The 18318-nt window shown below is 43.4% G+C and overlaps 2 protein-coding genes across 4 annotated transcripts; one reads left to right on the forward strand and one right to left on the reverse strand.

Annotated features, from left to right (window-relative positions):
- The first annotated feature begins 84 nt into the window (after positions 1-84).
- On the forward strand, positions 85-12579 carry golim4a (golgi integral membrane protein 4a). 3 transcript variants are annotated; one of them, XM_061281370.1, is made up of 16 exons: positions 85-685; positions 7194-7268; positions 7426-7475; positions 7679-7732; positions 7816-7966; positions 8545-8627; positions 8828-8911; positions 9203-9385; positions 9463-9705; positions 9938-10182; positions 10341-10414; positions 10497-10546; positions 10723-10935; positions 11059-11127; positions 11475-11564; positions 11753-12579. In XM_061281370.1, the coding sequence occupies exons 1-16, from the start codon at positions 499-501 to the stop codon at positions 11759-11761; spliced, it is 1860 nt and encodes a 619-aa protein (XP_061137354.1). In that variant the 5' UTR covers positions 85-498; the 3' UTR covers positions 11762-12579. The 3 variants fall into 3 exon arrangements, with proteins under 3 accessions (XP_061137354.1, XP_061137353.1, XP_061137355.1); XM_061281369.1 differs by having other exon boundaries at positions 11779-12579; XM_061281371.1 differs by having other exon boundaries at positions 11932-12579.
- A 549-nt stretch (positions 12580-13128) lies between these two features.
- LOC133155355 (uncharacterized) lies at positions 13129-17882 on the reverse strand. The gene is made up of 7 exons (XM_061280585.1): positions 17871-17882; positions 16779-16949; positions 14892-14985; positions 14381-14505; positions 14156-14298; positions 13871-14068; positions 13129-13604 (listed from the first exon to the last, which is right to left on the reverse strand). The coding sequence occupies exons 1-7, from the start codon at positions 17880-17882 to the stop codon at positions 13487-13489; spliced, it is 861 nt and encodes a 286-aa protein (XP_061136569.1). The 3' UTR covers positions 13129-13486.
- Between the last annotated feature and the right edge of the window lie 436 nt (positions 17883-18318).

Genomic DNA, 18318 nt, shown 5'->3' on the forward strand with positions numbered 1-18318 from the left:
TCGACATCTCTTGCTACCAATAGGTGAACAGTATTCTTTAGGGGCGGGAGTATGTAAATCTAGTCTCCTTGGGGGGGGCGGGACTTCCTTTTGATTTGCGGTTGGATGGCAGGGATCTATCGAGTTGACACGTAACGCAAGTTAAAGGTGCTATGCAGGCCCCTTTAGCCATTTCGGTCCAAACTTTTTCGCACAACTTCTGTAGGATTGCATCGGAGAAAAACACGGCGTAACGAAGAGGAGGGGGTGACTTTTCGTTCCTCCGCAAACTCAGAACCTCGAGTTGTTTGGTGAAAATCTGTGCGACCACTTTTGAAGCAAAAACGATTGCGGCTGGTGTTAGCGTACGGAAGTAATGTTTACGTCAACCCGTCTGACCTGCGTGGAAATGTCTCCTGACTTGGAGTGACGGGTGAGGTTGGAAGTCGAGTCTGGAAGTTTCCAGCAGTAAAGACGGCGCTTACCCGCTCAAGCAGCGGGGAGGGGCGCGGGTCCAACATGGGAAACGGTGTGTGCTCGCGGAGGCAACGGAGGATTTTTCAGGTTCTCCTACTCGTCACCGTGGTTTGCGGAATGATGTACGGCGGCATGGTGTCGTACGAGATGCACAAGGAGCTGAAGCGAACGCAAGGCATGGCACTAAAGTACCAGCAGCACCAAGAGTCTCTGTCGGCTCAGCTCCAAGGTAAACACAGTGACTATTTCCTGATTGATTCCCCTTTGCGCGTGACATGTTGCACACTTTGCGATTTTGTTGTCTCTCATCTGTTTGGAACTTTGTAAGACCAAACTCCAGTTCAATTCGGCGTAAAGGATGACAAACCTCCAAAAGCAGTAGTGGGCGTTGGGAAGTTGTAGCAACTCAATTGTGAGGACAGTAAACCGATCGTCGTTCTCTGAAAGACAGGTCATGACCTTTATCCCAGGGTGCTGTTTAATCTTCTGACCAGGTTACGTTTTAGCAAAGAGCTCAACTCCCAGCTAAGTGGATTCTCTGGGTTTTTTTCCCCCTCAGAGGTGGTGGGGTTTAATGCTTAATACAGGACCCCCCTACACACGCACACACCCAAACATACTTTGGGTGTAGTCTGTAGTTCTCAGCCTACAGTTGCTACCAAAACAATTATCACTATTTGCCTTCAAGCACTAGGAGAGCATGGTGACATTGTGCATTTTTCTTCACATTTTAAAACAGTTCCCAGGCGTCTTACATACATGTCTATCATATGCCTTTGTTAATAGATTGCAAATATCAAGAATTATTGTAAACTTTGTCTACAACATAACTTGTCTTGATGTAATCAACTCGTTTTAGAGACCTTCTTTTTCACAGAAATCGGCCAATCACGATTGGTGACCATCAATTGATGTATCACTTGTGCAGGCACTCAGACTACTATTTCCCTTAATGTGTATGCAATGAAAACATTACTACTTTGTTTTTGTTTTCTTCTTTATTTCTTTAAAACAACAGCCTTGTTTGTTTCAGTTTCCATTTCAAGACAAAAGCCCATTTCATAGACTATGTTCTGGTACTGTGCCACAAGTTCTCCAAGTCAGGAAAGGCCTAATAGAATGCTATGCCCATTAAACCAACTCCAACGTCAGAGCCATTTCATTGATGGTGTGTGTGTGTGTTTGTGTGTGCTTGTGCGTGTGCTTGTGTGTATGTGTGTGTGTACGTGTGTGGGTGTTTGTGGGTGTGTGTTCCATCAGCGCACAGGGCGTGTGATGCGTCAGTGCAGTAGTGTTGGAGTAGTAGTGCCTGTAGTTTGTGCATGCTGCATGCTGCCTCTGCTTGCCACTTTTCTGCTTTCAGCTACCGCCACCGGCTAGCCCTCTGTTTCCGGGGGTGAAAAGAGGAGCCGAGTGTGTAAGTCTCCTCAGCCGGTACACAGCCTCTCCATTGCCAAGACTTGCACACGCCTCCTCGTGGCCACACACGGTAACTGGCACCTTGCGGTCCCAGGCTAAGTTGTGCAGGATCTCGGAGCAGCAGTGGGCCCCAGAGATGTGGCATGTAGGCCCACCGGTGTGTGGACACGCCCTACTGCCCATCAACCACTGTCCCGGCTGTGGGTAAACAGCTCCAGCTATGGGTAAATAGTGAAGACCTCAACGGTGGACCAGGCGGAGGATGATGGCTGACCTGAGGGGTGGCGTCACAACGGCTGGGAAGGCGGATGAAGGCTGCAGCAGAAAAGGGTCACCAGTCGTCTTGGTCTCCTTGCCACTGGACTCTGACCCCGATCTGTCAAGGACAGTGTGGTGACTGTCTGTGCACCAGTCTCCCCACTTTAAACAAAGTCACGCACAGGCGTCTTTTTCAGGGAATCCACCTTACATCCCGGATTAAAGTCCTGTGGCGACCAGTAAGTGGCAACGGGGGCAGGATTGTGAAGTCTGGAAGCCCCTAGTCACAAGCTGGCACATCAGGCGGTGGATGTTAGATGATCGTTGGGCTCCTGGACCGAGGCAGATAGAGCTCTTCGGTAGCTGCATCCACGACTGAGCAGCCCTTTTTAGGATCCACTCTGCTCACCCCTGATGGGGAAGGGGCTAGAAAAGGTGCCCTAAACATAGCCTGCCTCAAACCTCCCGACTGGATTACCGCGTTCAGAGGGATCACCAATATGCGGTCGAAACCACAAAAACATGAATTTTGGAGCATGGAATGTGCGCACACTAATGGACAGTGTAACCAGTGATAGGCCGGAGAGGAGAACCGCCATCATTGCCAGGGAACTGAGAAGATGCCGGATTGACATAGCTGCTCTTTCAGAAACCCGGCGGGCAGAGGAAGGTCATCTGAAGGAGGAAAAGGGTGGATACACTTTCTTTTGGAAAGGAAAGGCCACAGATGAGCCTAGGATCCATGGGGTTGGTTTTGCCATCAAGAACCAACTGATCAGTCAGCTCTCTGAACTCCCTGTGGGAATCAGTGAGCGCCTGATGACCCTCCGTCTGGTGCTGGTCAACAACCAGACGGCAACAGTTCTTAGTGCTTATGCACCTACCCTTGCTTCCGATGAGGACAAAAAAGAGGCCTTCTATGCCTGTCTGGATGATGTATTGTCAAAAATCCCCAAAGAGGACAAGATTATTATACTGGGAGATTTCAATGCCAGAGTGGGCCGGGACCACCACCTCTGGAAGGGCACCATTGGAAAGGAAGGCATTGGAAACATCAACTCCAACGGGGTTTTGCTTCTTAGCAAATGTGCTCAATATGACCTTACCATCACAAATACCATCTTTCGCCAGAAGAACAAACTCAAGGGTTCATGGAGACACCCTCGCTCTAAACAATGGCATCTTATTGACTATGTCATTGTCAGAGCCAGGGATCAGCGCGACGTGACCATCACAAAAGCCATGATGGATTCAGAGGCCTGCTGGACAGATCACCGCCTGATACGATCCACGATGTCCATCAGACTCAAGAGGAAGAGGAGACTCCAAAAGAAGCTGAGCCGGCAGAGACTAAACCTCGAGGCCCTGAACAACACTGCCACCCTGCAGCTGTTTCAGGCCTCTCTTGGAGAAAGCCTCATTCAGGAATACCCTGAGGACATCGAAAAACACTGGAGCCTGCTCAAGTCTTCCATCCTCGACACCTGCCGTGCCACTCTCGGGTACAAGGCCAGAAAGCATCAGGACTGGTTTGATGAGAACGACACAGAGATAGAACAGCTCATCTCCAAGAAAAGGGAAACCTTTCGTGTCTGGCAAAATGACATCACCTGCACAGCAAAGAGACAGGCCCACTCCAAAGCCAAGGCTGACGTCCAGAGCCGGGTGAGACAGATTAAAAACTCCTGGTGGACAGAAAGGGCACTGGAAATCCAGAGTTTGGCAGACTCTGGTGACACCAGAGGCTTTTTCAGCGCTACTAAGGCTGTCTACGGCCCAAGCCATCGCGGCCAAAACCCCCTACGCTCTAAAGACGGGCAGGAGCTGTTGAAGGACAATGAGTCCATAAACAACCGGTGGAGAGAGCACTTTCAGGAACTCCTCAACCGTGACAGCACAACTCAGTCAGATTTCCTCAGTCACATCCCTCAGAGTCCCATCAGGGAAGACATGGGTGAACCTCCCACTTTAGTAGAGGTCCAAGATGCCATCAGGAGCCTGAAGAACAACAAGGCCTCTGGGCCAGATGGGATCCCAGCTGAGGTCCTAAAGGAAGGTGGACTAGAGCTCCAGCGCCACCTCCATTCCCTCTTTCTGAAGGTCTGGGAAAAAGAAGTACTCCCCTCGGAGCACAGGGATGCTCTGATAGTGACCATTTTCAAGAAAGGGGACAAAGCGGATTGCGGAAACTATAGGGGCATCTCGCTCCTTTCAACAGTTGGCAAAGTACTTGCTCGTGTTCTTGCCAATCGCCTACTGCCACTGTCTGAGGAAATTCTCCCAGAATCGCAGTGCGGTTTTCGCCCATCTAGAGGCACTGCAGACATGATTTTTACAGCACGCCAACTCCAGGAGAAATGCCGTGAGCATAAACAGCCTTTGTTCATGGCTTTCATAGACCTTACAAAAGCCTTTGACACGGTGGATCGCCAGGCCCTATGGAGCATCCTCCTGAGGTATGGTTGCCCGGACAAATACGTCAGAATACTGCGTTTATTACATGACGGAATGACAGCCACAGTGCTCAATAACAGCTCCTTGACTGAGCCTTTCACTGTAGAGACAGGGGTCAAACAGGGATGCATTATTGCACCCACCCTGTTCTCTGTCTTCATTGCCGCCATACTCCACCTCATCAACAAAGAACTACCACACGGAATCCCAATATGGTACAGGACTGATGGCAGGCTCTTCAACCTTAACAGGTTCAAAGCCAAAACCAAGATCAGAACCACCACGGTCGTGGAGCTCCAGTATGCAGACGATAATGTCATAGCAGCACACTCTGCAGAAGACCTCCAGGGCATCCTGAACTCCTTTGCTAAGGCATACAGAGCCCTGGGTCTGACCGTGAACATCAAGAAGACCCAGGTGCTACATCAACCCCCACCCAACCAGCCATCTACTCCGCCCATCATAAATGTGGACAACACTGCACTTGATTATGTTCACCATTTCCCCTACCTCGGCTGTTTTCTCTCCTCCAAAGCGGACATTGACTCCGAGGTCAACCATCGCCTGAGCTGTGCCAGTGGAGCGTATGCCAGACTCCGGAAAAGAGTCTTCGAAGACCGAGACCTCCGGGTTGACACCAAGCTCCTGGTTTACAAAGCTGTGGTTCTCCCCACCTTACTTTACGGGGCAGAGTCATGGACAACCTACAGCAGGCACCTAAGAGCTCTTGAACAACACCACCAGAGAACCTTGAGGAAAATACTCCGGATCAAATGGGAGGACAGACGCACAAACATCAGCGTTCTGGAGGAAGCCAGGATACCGAGCATCACCACCTTAATAATGCAGCACCAACTCCGATGGACAGGACATCTCATCCGCATGGCTGACACCCGCCTCCCCAAACAGATGTTATACTCCCAGCTGGAGAGAGGTCCGCGAGCCCCGGGCGGGCAAAAGAAACGTTTTAAGGACAACCTCAAGACCAATCTCAAGAAATTCCAAATAACATCTCGGGACTGGGAGCGCATCGCCTTGAACAGGAACTGCTGGAGGGCAGCGGTGCAAGAAGGTGCAGCACATCACGAAAAGGAACTCCGCCGTGTCGCAGAAACCAAACGACAACTCCGAAAGGAAAGACAAAAACTGGCTCCAGCACGACCACAACCCACCGCCACTTTCCCCTGCCCACACTGCACAAAAATATGTGGATCCCGGATCGGCCTCTACGCCCACCTGCGGACCCACAAGTAGACGACCCTGAAAAGAAGACCGTCATACTCGTTCCGAGTGACTGCCGATGATGGTACGTGTGTGTAAATGGGGCCGCTGGAGCTAAGGGCCAGCGCGTTCACTGGTATTGACACACTTCTGTTCCATTACAGAATACTGAAGGGCTTTAAAGAAAACGTGCAAGTGATTTTAAAATGTTGGCATGATGACAAACCTATTTTGCAAAGATGTGTTTCGAAGTGACGAAATGAGACTTGGACTTCATTGTCCAAATATTTAACAAGATACTTCATACCTGTGTTTCATGTTTGCTTCCTTAGTACACATCAGTACAAGATGACACTTTAAAAGGGCTCTTATCCTGTGTAACTAGTTTGACTACTAGGAATTCACTGGGGAGCCAAGGGGGCGCCAGCCTGCAAAAGTTTGGGAACCATTGGTATAGACAATAGGAGGAGTTTCAAAACATTACAAAAATGTGCTTATGAACATGCTAATTTCAAATTATACTTACGCAATTAACCAGTGCTTCACTTCTCGTGCTGTGATTGACAGTATTTGGGCTGTAAGCCACCAGCCCTTTTTTTCTTTTTGATGGCGCTGCCGTTATGTTTTTTAGACATCTTCCCAGCAGGCATGCATTTATTTATTTATTTTTTCCTTTGTTTTGGTGTTGTGTCTTATTGGTTGGATGACGTATAGCGTGTCGCACTTACTGGTTTCCTGTGATGGCGCAATATTGAGTGGCAGCGTTTTCTTGGAGCCTATTAAGTTTGCGCTCATGTCATCTGTGTGTCTTTATATACCCACTCTGCGGCATGAATGCTGCTGGACCAGAATTTCCCAAGGGAGCAATCCAAGGGATGAATAAAGTTAAGTCTATGTCATCAGGCTGTATTGGAAATTGGCCTGAAACCGAGACATTGGTGGCTTATTCTTCCACAACAGAGAAATAGACTGCTGTGTACGTGCACGTTTTAGAAGACATTTTATAATAGCAATGTGGCACTCAATATCAAAATCTTATGATATATCTTAACGGTGTTAAGGGCACAGTACGCATGGTAATATTGTAATGCGATTGAGAGAAACAAAAAAAGAATTTTGGAACAATGCTACACTGCAAAAAATTAAGTGCCAGGAATGATAACTTTTAAAAAGAGGTCATCGCAACTACTGCGTAAAAAAGGCAAATGTACACAGTCATGACATGACACATGATTGGTTTATCCAAATTATGGATAAGATTATCTCTTTAACACTTTTAGTTTGTACTGACAATTGATCAGTCAAAAATTCCTATTTAAAATTAAACTCCTGTTTTGTCGCCATCTCACAATGTTTTCTTCCTCTTTTCACCTTCACATTTGCAGTGGTGTATGAGCATCGATCAAGACTGGAGAAGTCGCTTCAGAAGGAGAGGTTAGACCACAAAAAGGCCAAAGAAGGTGAGATGACAAATGGGAACATTTGTTTCTATCTCATTCAGATGCTTCATGCAAAATTACCAATGCTGATGTTAAAATGTACACATTTTAAACAAGTTTGGTGTTATTATTATTATTTTTTTTTTTTTTAAACAAACCTTTTTTTTTTCGTTTCCAGATTACCTGGTGTATAAACTGGAATCCCAACAGTCACTGAATAAAGAAAAGGTACTTTATTCCCCATTAAGCATCTTAACCTTATCTTTTATTTGAAATTATCATTCAAATATTCAATTTTATTTCAAGTTTGTCTTTGTCAGCTTCCCATTGTTCAATGTGTGTGGTGTGTCTCCCACGAGCGGTTTGACTAGTAAGACTGAACATTAAAGGGAAGTGTGTTTTTACAACATTTTGTTTGTGCTCTCACACAGCAAGAGTCCAGCAGCAAACTGAGCTCGCTACACGTGCAACATCAGATGCTCAAGGTTCGGAGTCGCTTTGTCCCAGCAAATATAAATACTGTAATGTCCGTCATGACGACCGCAATGACCTCTGAGTTGTCTCTCAGAACCAGCACGAGGATCTGAAGAAGCAGCTTTATGATATGCAAGAGCAGCATCAGATGCAGGGAAATGATCACAACCGGCTGCTAGAAGAGCACAGAGAGCGCTATGAAAAAATGCAGCAAGTCAAAGAAAGCGAGGTGGCCCAGCTGAAAGGTGCTGATTTCATTTTATTGAATAATTATGAGTATGTCTAGTTCTATTTGCCACATGCTGTTGTTGAGCCACAACCATCACACTTTCAATACTCCTGCTTTGTCTCCACCTTGTGACATAACTAGTAACTGCATGTTACCAGGTACTCAACTGTGGTTAGCATATCTGTCTCACAGTTTGACAATCCGGGTCAGAACATTTCCATGTGTCTTTTGGGTTTTCTCTCCATATTTGTGTGTGTTTACACCTGGTACGCTGGTTTCCTCCCTCACGCCCAAAGCATGCATGTTGAGTTAATCAGATAATTGACATCTCTTGACCTTAGATAAGGGTGTGTGCTTGTGTATGATTGTTTGCGTCTGTGCTCTGCTATTGACTGCACAGTGCAGACCAGTCCAAATTTGAAGAGGCCTCTCACGCAAAGTCAGCTATGATACAGTTCATTTACCCACAATCCTAGTGAGCGATACTGTGTAGATGGAAGGTATTACTTATTTTTTTCAGGATAAGATTGTAATGTAGATAATGCAATTCAGGGGTCAGGTCTCTTGCGTCAAGCCTCCCTTTTCTACCTGCAGACAACGTATTTAACCTCCGAGAAGAAAATAAGCAGCTAAGAAAAGCCCATCATGACATTCACATCCAACTGCAGGATGCTCAGGTGAGACTTTTTAATCTACTTATCAGACTTGTTGCTTCCTTCTTTGTAATCAGTTGCTGGCCTGTTAAGGTGTATGTTCTCTTGTGTAATAGATTTTAGGCACTGGGATCTCAAAAGAATTGAGTGGAAAATGCAGAGAATGAGTCCTATTTCATCAAGTTAAATGTTGCTTTGAATAATGTTGTTACCTTTGTGTTCAGGTGAGACATCAAGACCTGAAGAAGGCACACGATCAGATCACGCTGTCACTAGAAGACCACAAGAATGCGCTAGCGGCAGCTCAGGTAGGCAAACAGTTAAATGGGTTCATAAAAACAGTATGGTATGAAAATAAGACTTCAGATCTAGCCACTGTGTCGGTATTAATATAACACTAATATAACAATATAACACAATTGTTAATGTCAAATACTAGTCTAAGTCAAGTCTGCGATGTACTGAAGCCGCGATAATCGAACCGCGATGTAGCGAGGGATTACTGTAATGCATTTCACAGTTCAGAGACATTTCTAAGATCACATCAATCTCGTCTCTCGTGACATGTCTGTTTAAACCCTGTGCTGCTGCTATTGTAGGTACAAGTTAATGAATACAACGAGCTGAAGGAGTCCCTTAACAAGGCACCAAACATGAGACAGCTTGAGCAAAACTCTGTGCTCCAGCAACCAGATCGAAAGTCCCAGCAGGCCTTTGTATTGAAGCAGCCAAATGAGGAGGTGCCTGTACTGAAAGAGGATCACCATGATACTGCGTCCAGGGTAATTTGATAGTATTTTTTCCCCCCTCTAGGCTTACCCAACAATAAATGTGTGTTCACATCAAAATTTTGTTTCAGTTAGATCAGCAAGAGCCCAAAGTCCAGTCTCACCCCACCACGTCAGAGAAAGATGAGGAGGGAGATGCAGAGAGGAAGAGGGAGCTGGCTGAGGAAGAAATGGCCCAAGCAGGACAGCCTCAAAAGCTAGAGGAGGAGGACCCCGATCAACAACGGGAGGAGCAACAGGAAGAGGATGAAAGCGAACAAGAACTGGAACAGCTAGACGAAAACGCCTTGGACAGCCAGAAACATCAGCTACTGGTCAGAATCAGTATACTCATCTGAACGTCATATTTCTGAGCATGTTTCACAGTCAATAACTGCAATATTTTTTTAAGACAAACCTACCACGCAACTCAATTAGCTTCTATCCCAAAAAAAAGTTGTTAAAGGGATTTCTTCCACTTCTTGTTTCATTTTTAAATTTCCCCTAAGAGGTGTGATGCACCTGTGTCTTACATAATTCTAAGATGAAAATAAATATGTATTTCAGAGGCCACAACAAGGGGTGGAGGTTGCCAAATCCGCTTATGAGCAGCAGCAGGAGCAGCAGCGCCTGGAAGCTCAGAAGGCCGAAGAGCGCCGCTTGATCCAAATGCGACAGGACTCCCTGCAGGCCCAGAGAGAGAAGGTGCTGAGGGAGAGGGAGGCAAAGCTGAAGGTAGAACAGGAGAGGGAGAAGCAGCAGCATCAGGAGGCTGACCGACGGGAGCAGCTGCTAAGAGAGGAGCAACAAAGGTCAGACTAACTCACAGACAGGTGCATGCAGCCAGTGACAATGTGATCACGACAGGCATGTTTGGACCGCAAACTAACACATTTTAAGTCGGAAAGTGGCATTCCTAAGACATTTTAGGAGTTCTGGGATGAGCTGTGTATTATGTCTTTGTTCTCAGGAAGAGGGCCGAGTATGAAGACATGGACCATGATCTAGACCAACGAGAAATGCATCACACTGACAGTAAAGAAGGTAAAACGTAATATTCACATCTAGTATGTTTTTGAAACCTTGTCAGAGTAGTTAATTTGTTTCTTTTTTTTTTTCCCCACAGAGAAACATTCTGTCTTGTTACACGGTGGCATGAAGATGCCACATCAGCAGGTGATTTCTTTGTCCTTGTTGTATCAAGCTCGTCTGGCCTAACTTTGTTTTGCATGCACACACCAGTTTGAAAGTTTCCAACAGGAAATTGGGTAAAAAAAACAGATTTCAACAGCAAAGGTGAAACAATTGTGTTTTGTGTGTTTAGTTCCACTCTGCCTTTTACTCTACCACAGGGTGCCATCGGTGGCGGCGAACTGGACCCCGAGGATGATCCTAACAACCAGGGAGAGGACGAGTTTGAAGAAGCAGAGGAAGACCAGTCACATCATCGTGTTAAGAAGGATGAAGTTCTGGAGGAAGAAGAAGAGGAGGAGGAGCCGGCAAAAGCCAAGCACGTAGACTCACACGAAGGCCCCGAAAATCCTGCTATGGTGGACGAGCTTGTGGTGAGTTGATGCACTGAGAAGAATTGGAATATAGCCAAAAGGGAGATGGTATTGCTTGAAAGGGTAACAATCCAAGTGGACATATGACATCATGTGAGCCCACGTGTGTGCGTCTCTCGCCAGATTGCTGGAAACCCAGATCAGCAGGAGGACAATCCAGATGACCAGTATCAGGAGGACGCTGAGGAGGAGGTGATAACAGCACCATTTGTTAGTAATGGTTATATGAGACTGGCATAATAGGATTTTTTTTCTTCCTCTAAAGAACATTACTATTTACTTGTTTAATGAGTGGTGGGCTGTCAGTTAATTAAACAATGAAACTTTAATTGTACTTGATCCGATAGTTTGAATGCTCATATGAACCTGACCAAATGTGCACGCCATTTATCTGATCGTTCATATTCTGTTTAGGCAAATGTCAAGAAAGACATCTCATGTCTTACTTCCCATGTATTTTTTGTAAAATGGTTTATCTTTTTTTAATTGCCTAATGCCACTACATGAGTCACTTATGTCATCCGTCTCTGATCTAAAAGCCTCAGGAGGACATTGCTGGTGAGAAGGAGAGGGAGGACAAACTGGAGGAGGATGAGGAGGAGACATACATTGAGGAGAACACAGAACAGGTCGGTTACTTGGTATACCATTTTTCTATGTTGTTGGGTGGGTAGTCGCATTTTAACATCACAGCCTGCAAAAGGTTATGTAGTATTTGCTCCGTACATCCAAATACACCACGGTCGTATGTTGACATTGTCAGCCTCAGTTTCGTGCCAAATGGTTTTAAAATGTCATTTGCTTGTTATGACGTAAGTGGCAGTGAGATGCACTCGTATGCAGGGACCACACAAGAGAGAGCCTCACGGCAAAGACCCTGAGGAAGAGAATTACGAGGAAGAGGAAGAGGGGCCCGGTCGAGACAAAGGAACCGTTCGACGGGCGGAAATGTAAATCTGAAAGAAACACTGAGAAGTTCGTCGTCTTCATTCCCAGAAATGAAGCCAACAGCCATCCACTCAAGACTCCAAGAAGGACGAACTCCTGGGGATGGCGAAGGCTTTTGTTGGAACCGATCCGCTTTGACTGTGCAATTGAACCGAATGTAATTGGTGAGGATGGTTTTACATGCTGTACAATGTTTTTTTTATTTTTTTTATATTCATACCTTCTACACGTGCAAAGAATGTACTTTCAGCAAGATGGCTGTAAAGTCAAAAAGATAAGTTAATATTCTTTGTTTAAAAAGGTCAGTAAGATGTTCATGTGGTATTCCAATCAATCACTTGTTCTTTTATTTATTATTGATTGATTGTGACGCCTTTGACAATCAAGCCAGGTGCAATTTCAAGCCAAGTTTGTCACACGGACATGTGCCTTTCCATACAGATTTCTCATTTTGCATTTTCAAACGTAGAGCATATGGAAAGATGGCATGTAACAAGAAATTTCTGCCTTATCATACACTGTCCACTTTTTTAAAGTTTTCCGTCAACAAATCTGATGCAATTTTCATTACAATGTACAATAAAATGATGCTGTCTTTTTGTATATTTTTCAACTGTATTTGAAGCAAAAGTGGGATTTTAATGACTCATATTTTGTCAACTGAATGTTTTGTGTGGAATAAAGATTTCAGTTGTATTTTGTTTGCCCCAGTAATTGATTTCACTACTTATTTTGTCTGACAATATATTAATTTTGTCATATAACACTATTCACAACATAATGTATACAAGACAGTGTCGTGACATTTCAAAGGGTCAGAGGATGAGGTTTATGATATATTGCTTAATGTAAGAGTTAAGCTCTGCAAAACATGCCAATTTCCTTTTTATTATTAACTACAAAATATAAATTCTGCTGTGACGAGACTGCAGCTTTAAGTGGTGATCTTTTGCCTGCCCATAATATTAGGGGGGAAATTATCATACAACAACTTCCGATGATTCCATTTTTAACAGTAGTCCCTGGTGGTTGCAAATCCCCTGACTTAAACCTTGTCTTTTGCATTTAATTTCACCACTGCAGTGTTAATGAGCTCTCCCATACCACATGAAGACTTCATTGATTAAATTACAGTACAGGTTTGGATGAAAATTTCATACTGAACCGCAAAGTTGGGTCGACCATGACCCTAAATAGGATGAGCAGTGGAAAACTGAGGTTCGGATGAAACAATTCCAAAACACATTTTTATCAAATCACTTTTTTTTTTTTTAAAACATGTTTATTCCAGTCACTATCCTAAAAGGTTTACATATCGATGTAAAAACAACCATGTAAACAGGCGAAACTAATGACAGGTAATGTAGTCGATTAGCCTTGTTATCTCCTGAAGGCCTTCTCAACGTGTTTCTTTTTACCAAATTTCATTATTGTCAGGCAGACGTGACCATAATTGCTCAACCTCCAACAAAAATGCCTGCTCATGTATTCTAGGTTGGTTTTGGCAGCAGTTGTGGCATACTTAAGGTAAAAAAAAAAGAGTTTTTTTCCCCTCCTCTGAGTAAATGCAGTCTGCAGAGCACATATCCATCTCTGGAAAATGTCACAAAATGTTGCACATCCTCGTGATTTGTGGGAATTGAAACCCAGTGTGCAGCTGGTCTTCTGGCAGCATCGGAACTCCATCCAGGATTTCAAGATTTGGCAAGAAAGAGAACACTCTGTGTAGGCAGAAAACAGAGTCGGAGAGGGCCTAACCTAATTGGAGCATGCAGCCTTTAAATAAAAAATCATTAGGACGCCAGACTGTTACTATAATAAATACGCCCACATTTTGTGTACTAGTGCACTTATTGAAGGAATATAATGAAATTTTGGGGGCATTTATTACATTAACTTCTGCTACAAACGTGTTTAACGGGCTGTCCTACAGTATTTGATTTGCAATTGACTGGCAACCAATTTTGTTTTGTTTTGAGTTCCTCACCGTGCACGGTAGTCCTGAAAGAAGGTCACTGGATTGAGGGTCAAGTTTAGAGATCGCAGAGAACTGTTCCTCAATGCATTCAATCCTTCCAGGGAGCTGATGGCATTCTCGGACAAGCAAAGTTGCTCCACGACCGGAAGCTTTGGCAACTGGTGTAGAGACACCAGATGGTTCCGGTGCAGATTTAGTATCCTGCACCTGAAAATAGCCGAAAGGAAAGGGTATTTGTTTTATTTAGCACGAGGCTGTTACTGAGGAAGGAAGTGATGCTCCTATTTGCTGTACCTTGGCAGACAGACAGAACTCAGGTTACTGAGAGAGTTGTTGACCAGCTGGAGTTGCTCCACGCGTATCAACCTGCGTAGAATGCGGAGGAAGTTTTGTTCCTGGAAATCGTCGCCCAAATCTTGGTAGGAGAGATTCAGCTCCTTTGGAGACGAGGCAGCAGTTAGAGGGGTAGAACTTATCTTTCGTCATGTCGCACAGTACACAAAAAGTGTCATGACTCACTAGAGAGTTTTCCCAGTTCTCTTGTCTTCTTTCTTCCCAACTCTGCCCTTCCTCCTCTCTCCTCCGCTTCCTTCTCCTTCTACCCACACGGGCCTCTCTTTGGATGAGCTCGTCATCGGATGGCCCTTTGGGTGACAGCAAGATAACTTTTTATATGCCAACCTAATTTTAAAACGGTGATGCCATGTCAGCGCCTATCCAAGCTAACTTTGATGATATTTAACGAGTTGAATTGCGTTAGATGACAAAACATAACCCTCCCTCTGTGCATGTATGCAAAACATTTGAAGTATTTTTATTTGATAAAGACACATACGAACCATTACACGGCAATTGCATATTTATATTGTCTTATCTTTTTTTTGGGGGCACTGTTCAAAAGGGGACTGTGACAAAAACATTCACTCGCCATAAATGATACACCTTTAAAATAATAATGATTTCAATATAATGCAATGCAGGTATACTCCACTGTAAAGTACAACCACAATTATGTCATATTGAGGCGCACCTTCTCGAACCCTGGGGCAGGTCAGCTGATCTCCGGTGAGGTCACACTGTGGCAAGTGATGCCACGAGGCAAACCGGAAGCGGCTGGCTGGAAGCTGTGTGCAAAAAAAAAGAAACTCGTGTTGGGGTTGAGGCATGAAATCACTCAACATAACTGTCCTCAAATTGCGGATTGTGATTCCTCATCAAACTGTATATTTTTTCATGTGTGTTTTAATGCAGCCTTATTATATATAAAGCTTCCACCTAAAACATACATGTACTGTATGCTAATAGAATAATGAAGCAAATAATGAACAAAGCGTAAAAGGAATGAAAAACTGCCAAGTATCAGAAGTATGTAGTATGTCATTTCAGCTAGGACGTATTGGTGGAAAGAAGGACGAGCAGTAGAAAATGGCAGAAGATGGCACAAAGCACTTTAATGAACCATAAATGCCCATTAGAGCAGCAATGTGCTTGTTACCTGATGTTACCTCAGTAGAAATGTTCACTCAGAGTGACTTTATGCACAAGACTACCAATTTAAGTGCATAATAGGGTATTTAGACCCTTTTTAGGCATTCTCAACTGGGCAGCACATGTGCCTCACAGCGGAGCGATCCTAAGTTTACATATCAACTACCTCAGTACCCCTGAAATATAACTAGCCCTCATGATGAATATATATATTTTTTTTATTAACAACGGGAGTCGAATAAAATGTTATTCCCTCAATGTCAACATTGGCCAGTGAGTGTGAACAGCTGCATGTTTTAGAATTTGTTGGTTCCCACAAAGGTACTCCACTCTCGTCATTTGCAATCTAAATGAGTTTAGGTTAAGAGTCCCAGAGGCCCTAGAGTAAGGAGAAAAAAAAACCACTTTAGACCAAACTCTTTCTTGTAAAAGTTCTTATGAGGCTGTAAATTCTCAGTAATTGTGCTATCATGTCTAGTAAATATTAATATAGTAGTTCTATTCATGCAGTGCTATAAAATGTGGGAGTATTTGGCTTAGTAGTTAATGGAGTGCTTTGTCACTCCCTCGCTGACCTTTTCAACCTCCTCATGTAACTCTAGACTATCCTCTATTGCAGCCCACACAAGAATAGGACTGGTCCCTTTTGACGCTGTTTCACACTGAGATGAAGCATGACAAAATATTGCAAATGTAGAATAAACACACACCATTTTTAAAACACAGCATACAAAATCCATGATTCATTTTTATATGTCTCCCTAAAGGAGTCAGACTGTAATGCATTTTCCCGCAATTTGAAACAGTTCTTGGGTGTTCTAACATGTCTGCGACACTCTTATCAAAATACCCCAATGTTCAAGAAGCATAAACATTCATTAAGATTATTTAGTATATCTCGCCATGATGAAATTAGAGCAAGTTGGTGCCTGCTCCAGACTCTTTCTGCTAGTCATATCACATATTTTCAACAAGGGTCGGGAGTATATTTATTTATTTATTTATTTATTTATTTATTTATTTATTTATTTATTTATTTATTTATTTATTTATTTATTTATTTATTTATTTATTTATTTATTTATTTATTTATTTATTTATTTATTTATTTATTTATTTATTTATTTATTTATTTATTTATTCTAATTACATTTTATTTGAACAAAATTAACAATTATCTATTTTTGAGCTTCATCAAAATGAAATAAAGCAGTGGTGAGAAGTGGACCAGTCTTCATGAAAAAAAAAAAATCAAACAAAACAAACTATTGCACTGAGAATACTTTTTAGGATGAAACAGCAAACAGAAGGCTGGAAGAAAAGGGGATCTGTAAATAGTAAATATCGTAAAATAAATATCGTATATGGGAAGGAAGTATATCAGAAGATATTAACAATTCCCATATCTGTGTTTCTGTCAGTGACTTACAGGTGTCGATCCAAGTCCAGAATCAGGACTCCGGTGCACGGAGGCGGGCAAGTGTGCCACACCGAGCTCAGAGTAATGGGACAAGTGGGATTTGGGGAGGCTGTCGCTGAGAGTGTTCACACCAGAAGAACTGAAAGGAGAAGGAGAAGTGCATGTGCTGTCACGGAAGCTCTGGAGTCAGAACCTGACCACCAGGCGAGTGGTTGAGTTACAGCCTGCGTTACCTGAGGAGGTCTGTCACTGGTTTATAATAGTCTGTGTGCCCTTTTATAATTTATTACATTGATTTCAAAGTGCAAAATAAACTATTTTGAGCCTTAGTTATCTATTAACTTTATGCCCACTTCAAATATTAGATAAGGCTTAATTAATCAGGCAGATTTACGCAATTAAATAAATCAATACTTTAAAATGTGTATGTTTTTTAAGAAATAAACAAAACCGGTATTGTTATAAACTTGAAAATCTACATTGCAAACTACATTACAAATTCCAAACTTAATTTGTGCTTTAACTGGGCTGTTTAAATGCCTGGTCCCAATCTTAATGCCAAATGCCAAAATATAAAATAATGACTTTCCTATTGTGCAGACTTATAGGGAATTATATAAAAATAAAACGATTAAAAGTTTAAGCGTTAACTGATGTTTGGCATCAAACAATATTAGCGTGGGCTCACCTTTCCGACATGTCCCAATCGTGTGCTGGTGAACTCTGCCAGCCTTTAACAACACATTGCGAGTCGTACCATTGGGCCGTGCAAAGGTGCAGTCGTGACCCATGAAGGCAAAATCTTGTGTTGGCGTTCTCTGCCACTAACTTTCCTGCTGCTCCCGTAGTGCCTCAGTCAGGTGAGACGCCACTCCTAATGCTACAGGACTGGTGCTCCTGTGTTGCCTAGCAACCGTGCTCAAGTGAGGAAGGTGGAAAATATTACAAGGTTGGTATAACAGATTGTCAAAGTGAAAAATAATCGAATTTGACATTTTGACTATCTTAACTAGGAAGAGATGAGAGGAAGTTAATAGAGATGAGAGATGTTTTCTTTGCCCTGAGTTGCCTTCTTTGTTATATAATGGCTGCTGCTGCTACCTCATATCTCATGTTACTGGAGACTTCCTCAGCTCTGAATTCGTGTCATCAATACTGTTTCAACATTTTAATATGTTTTAAGATCCTCATTTATTGGGCATTCGCATAATGATTAAAATGTATAACAAGATCTTCATCCACCCTTTTTGGTCATGTCTGCGTCACACCTACCATCCTTCATGTGTGGAGTTTGTATGTTTGTTCCCGTGTGGGTTTCTCCGGATACACCAGCTTATAACACATTCCAAAAACATAAAAGTTAGATAAACTGAAGACATGAACTGTCCATCGGTGCCAATGTAAGTGTGAATGGTTCCTTGTCCATATCATATGTGACTGTTGAGCAGTCCAAGGTCCAGCCAGCCGACATAGGACCCTTTTGGGGAAAAGTGGATTGTCACAAGGTAAGAAAGATAAAATAGGAAATATTATATCAGATTATCATTTT

Source organism: Syngnathus typhle, linkage group LG6, assembly GCF_033458585.1.
Source record: "Syngnathus typhle isolate RoL2023-S1 ecotype Sweden linkage group LG6, RoL_Styp_1.0, whole genome shotgun sequence".
Lineage (NCBI taxonomy): Eukaryota > Metazoa > Chordata > Actinopteri > Syngnathiformes > Syngnathidae > Syngnathus > Syngnathus typhle.

What these genes read in the sequence shown, in the direction of transcription:
- golim4a (XM_061281369.1), top strand. Translation starts at nt 499, where the DNA reads ATGGGAAACGGTGTGTGCTCGCGGAGGCAACGGAGGATTTTTCAGGTT. An exon ending in CCACAAAAAGGCCAAAGAAG is followed by an intron (nt 7,269 to 7,425) that starts GTGAGATGACAA and finishes TTTCGTTTCCAG; the next exon opens with ATTACCTGGTGTATAAACTG. An exon ending in CTAAGAGAGGAGCAACAAAG is followed by an intron (nt 10,183 to 10,340) that starts GTCAGACTAACT and finishes CTTTGTTCTCAG; the next exon opens with GAAGAGGGCCGAGTATGAAG.
- LOC133155355 (XM_061280585.1), bottom strand. An exon ending in CTGGACTTGGATCGACACCT is followed by an intron (nt 14,986 to 16,778) that starts GTAAGTCACTGA and finishes TTTTGCACACAG; the next exon opens with CTTCCAGCCAGCCGCTTCCG. An exon ending in TTTCAGGACTACCGTGCACG is followed by an intron (nt 13,605 to 13,870) that starts GTGAGGAACTCA and finishes CTGCCTACACAG; the next exon opens with AGTGTTCTCTTTCTTGCCAA.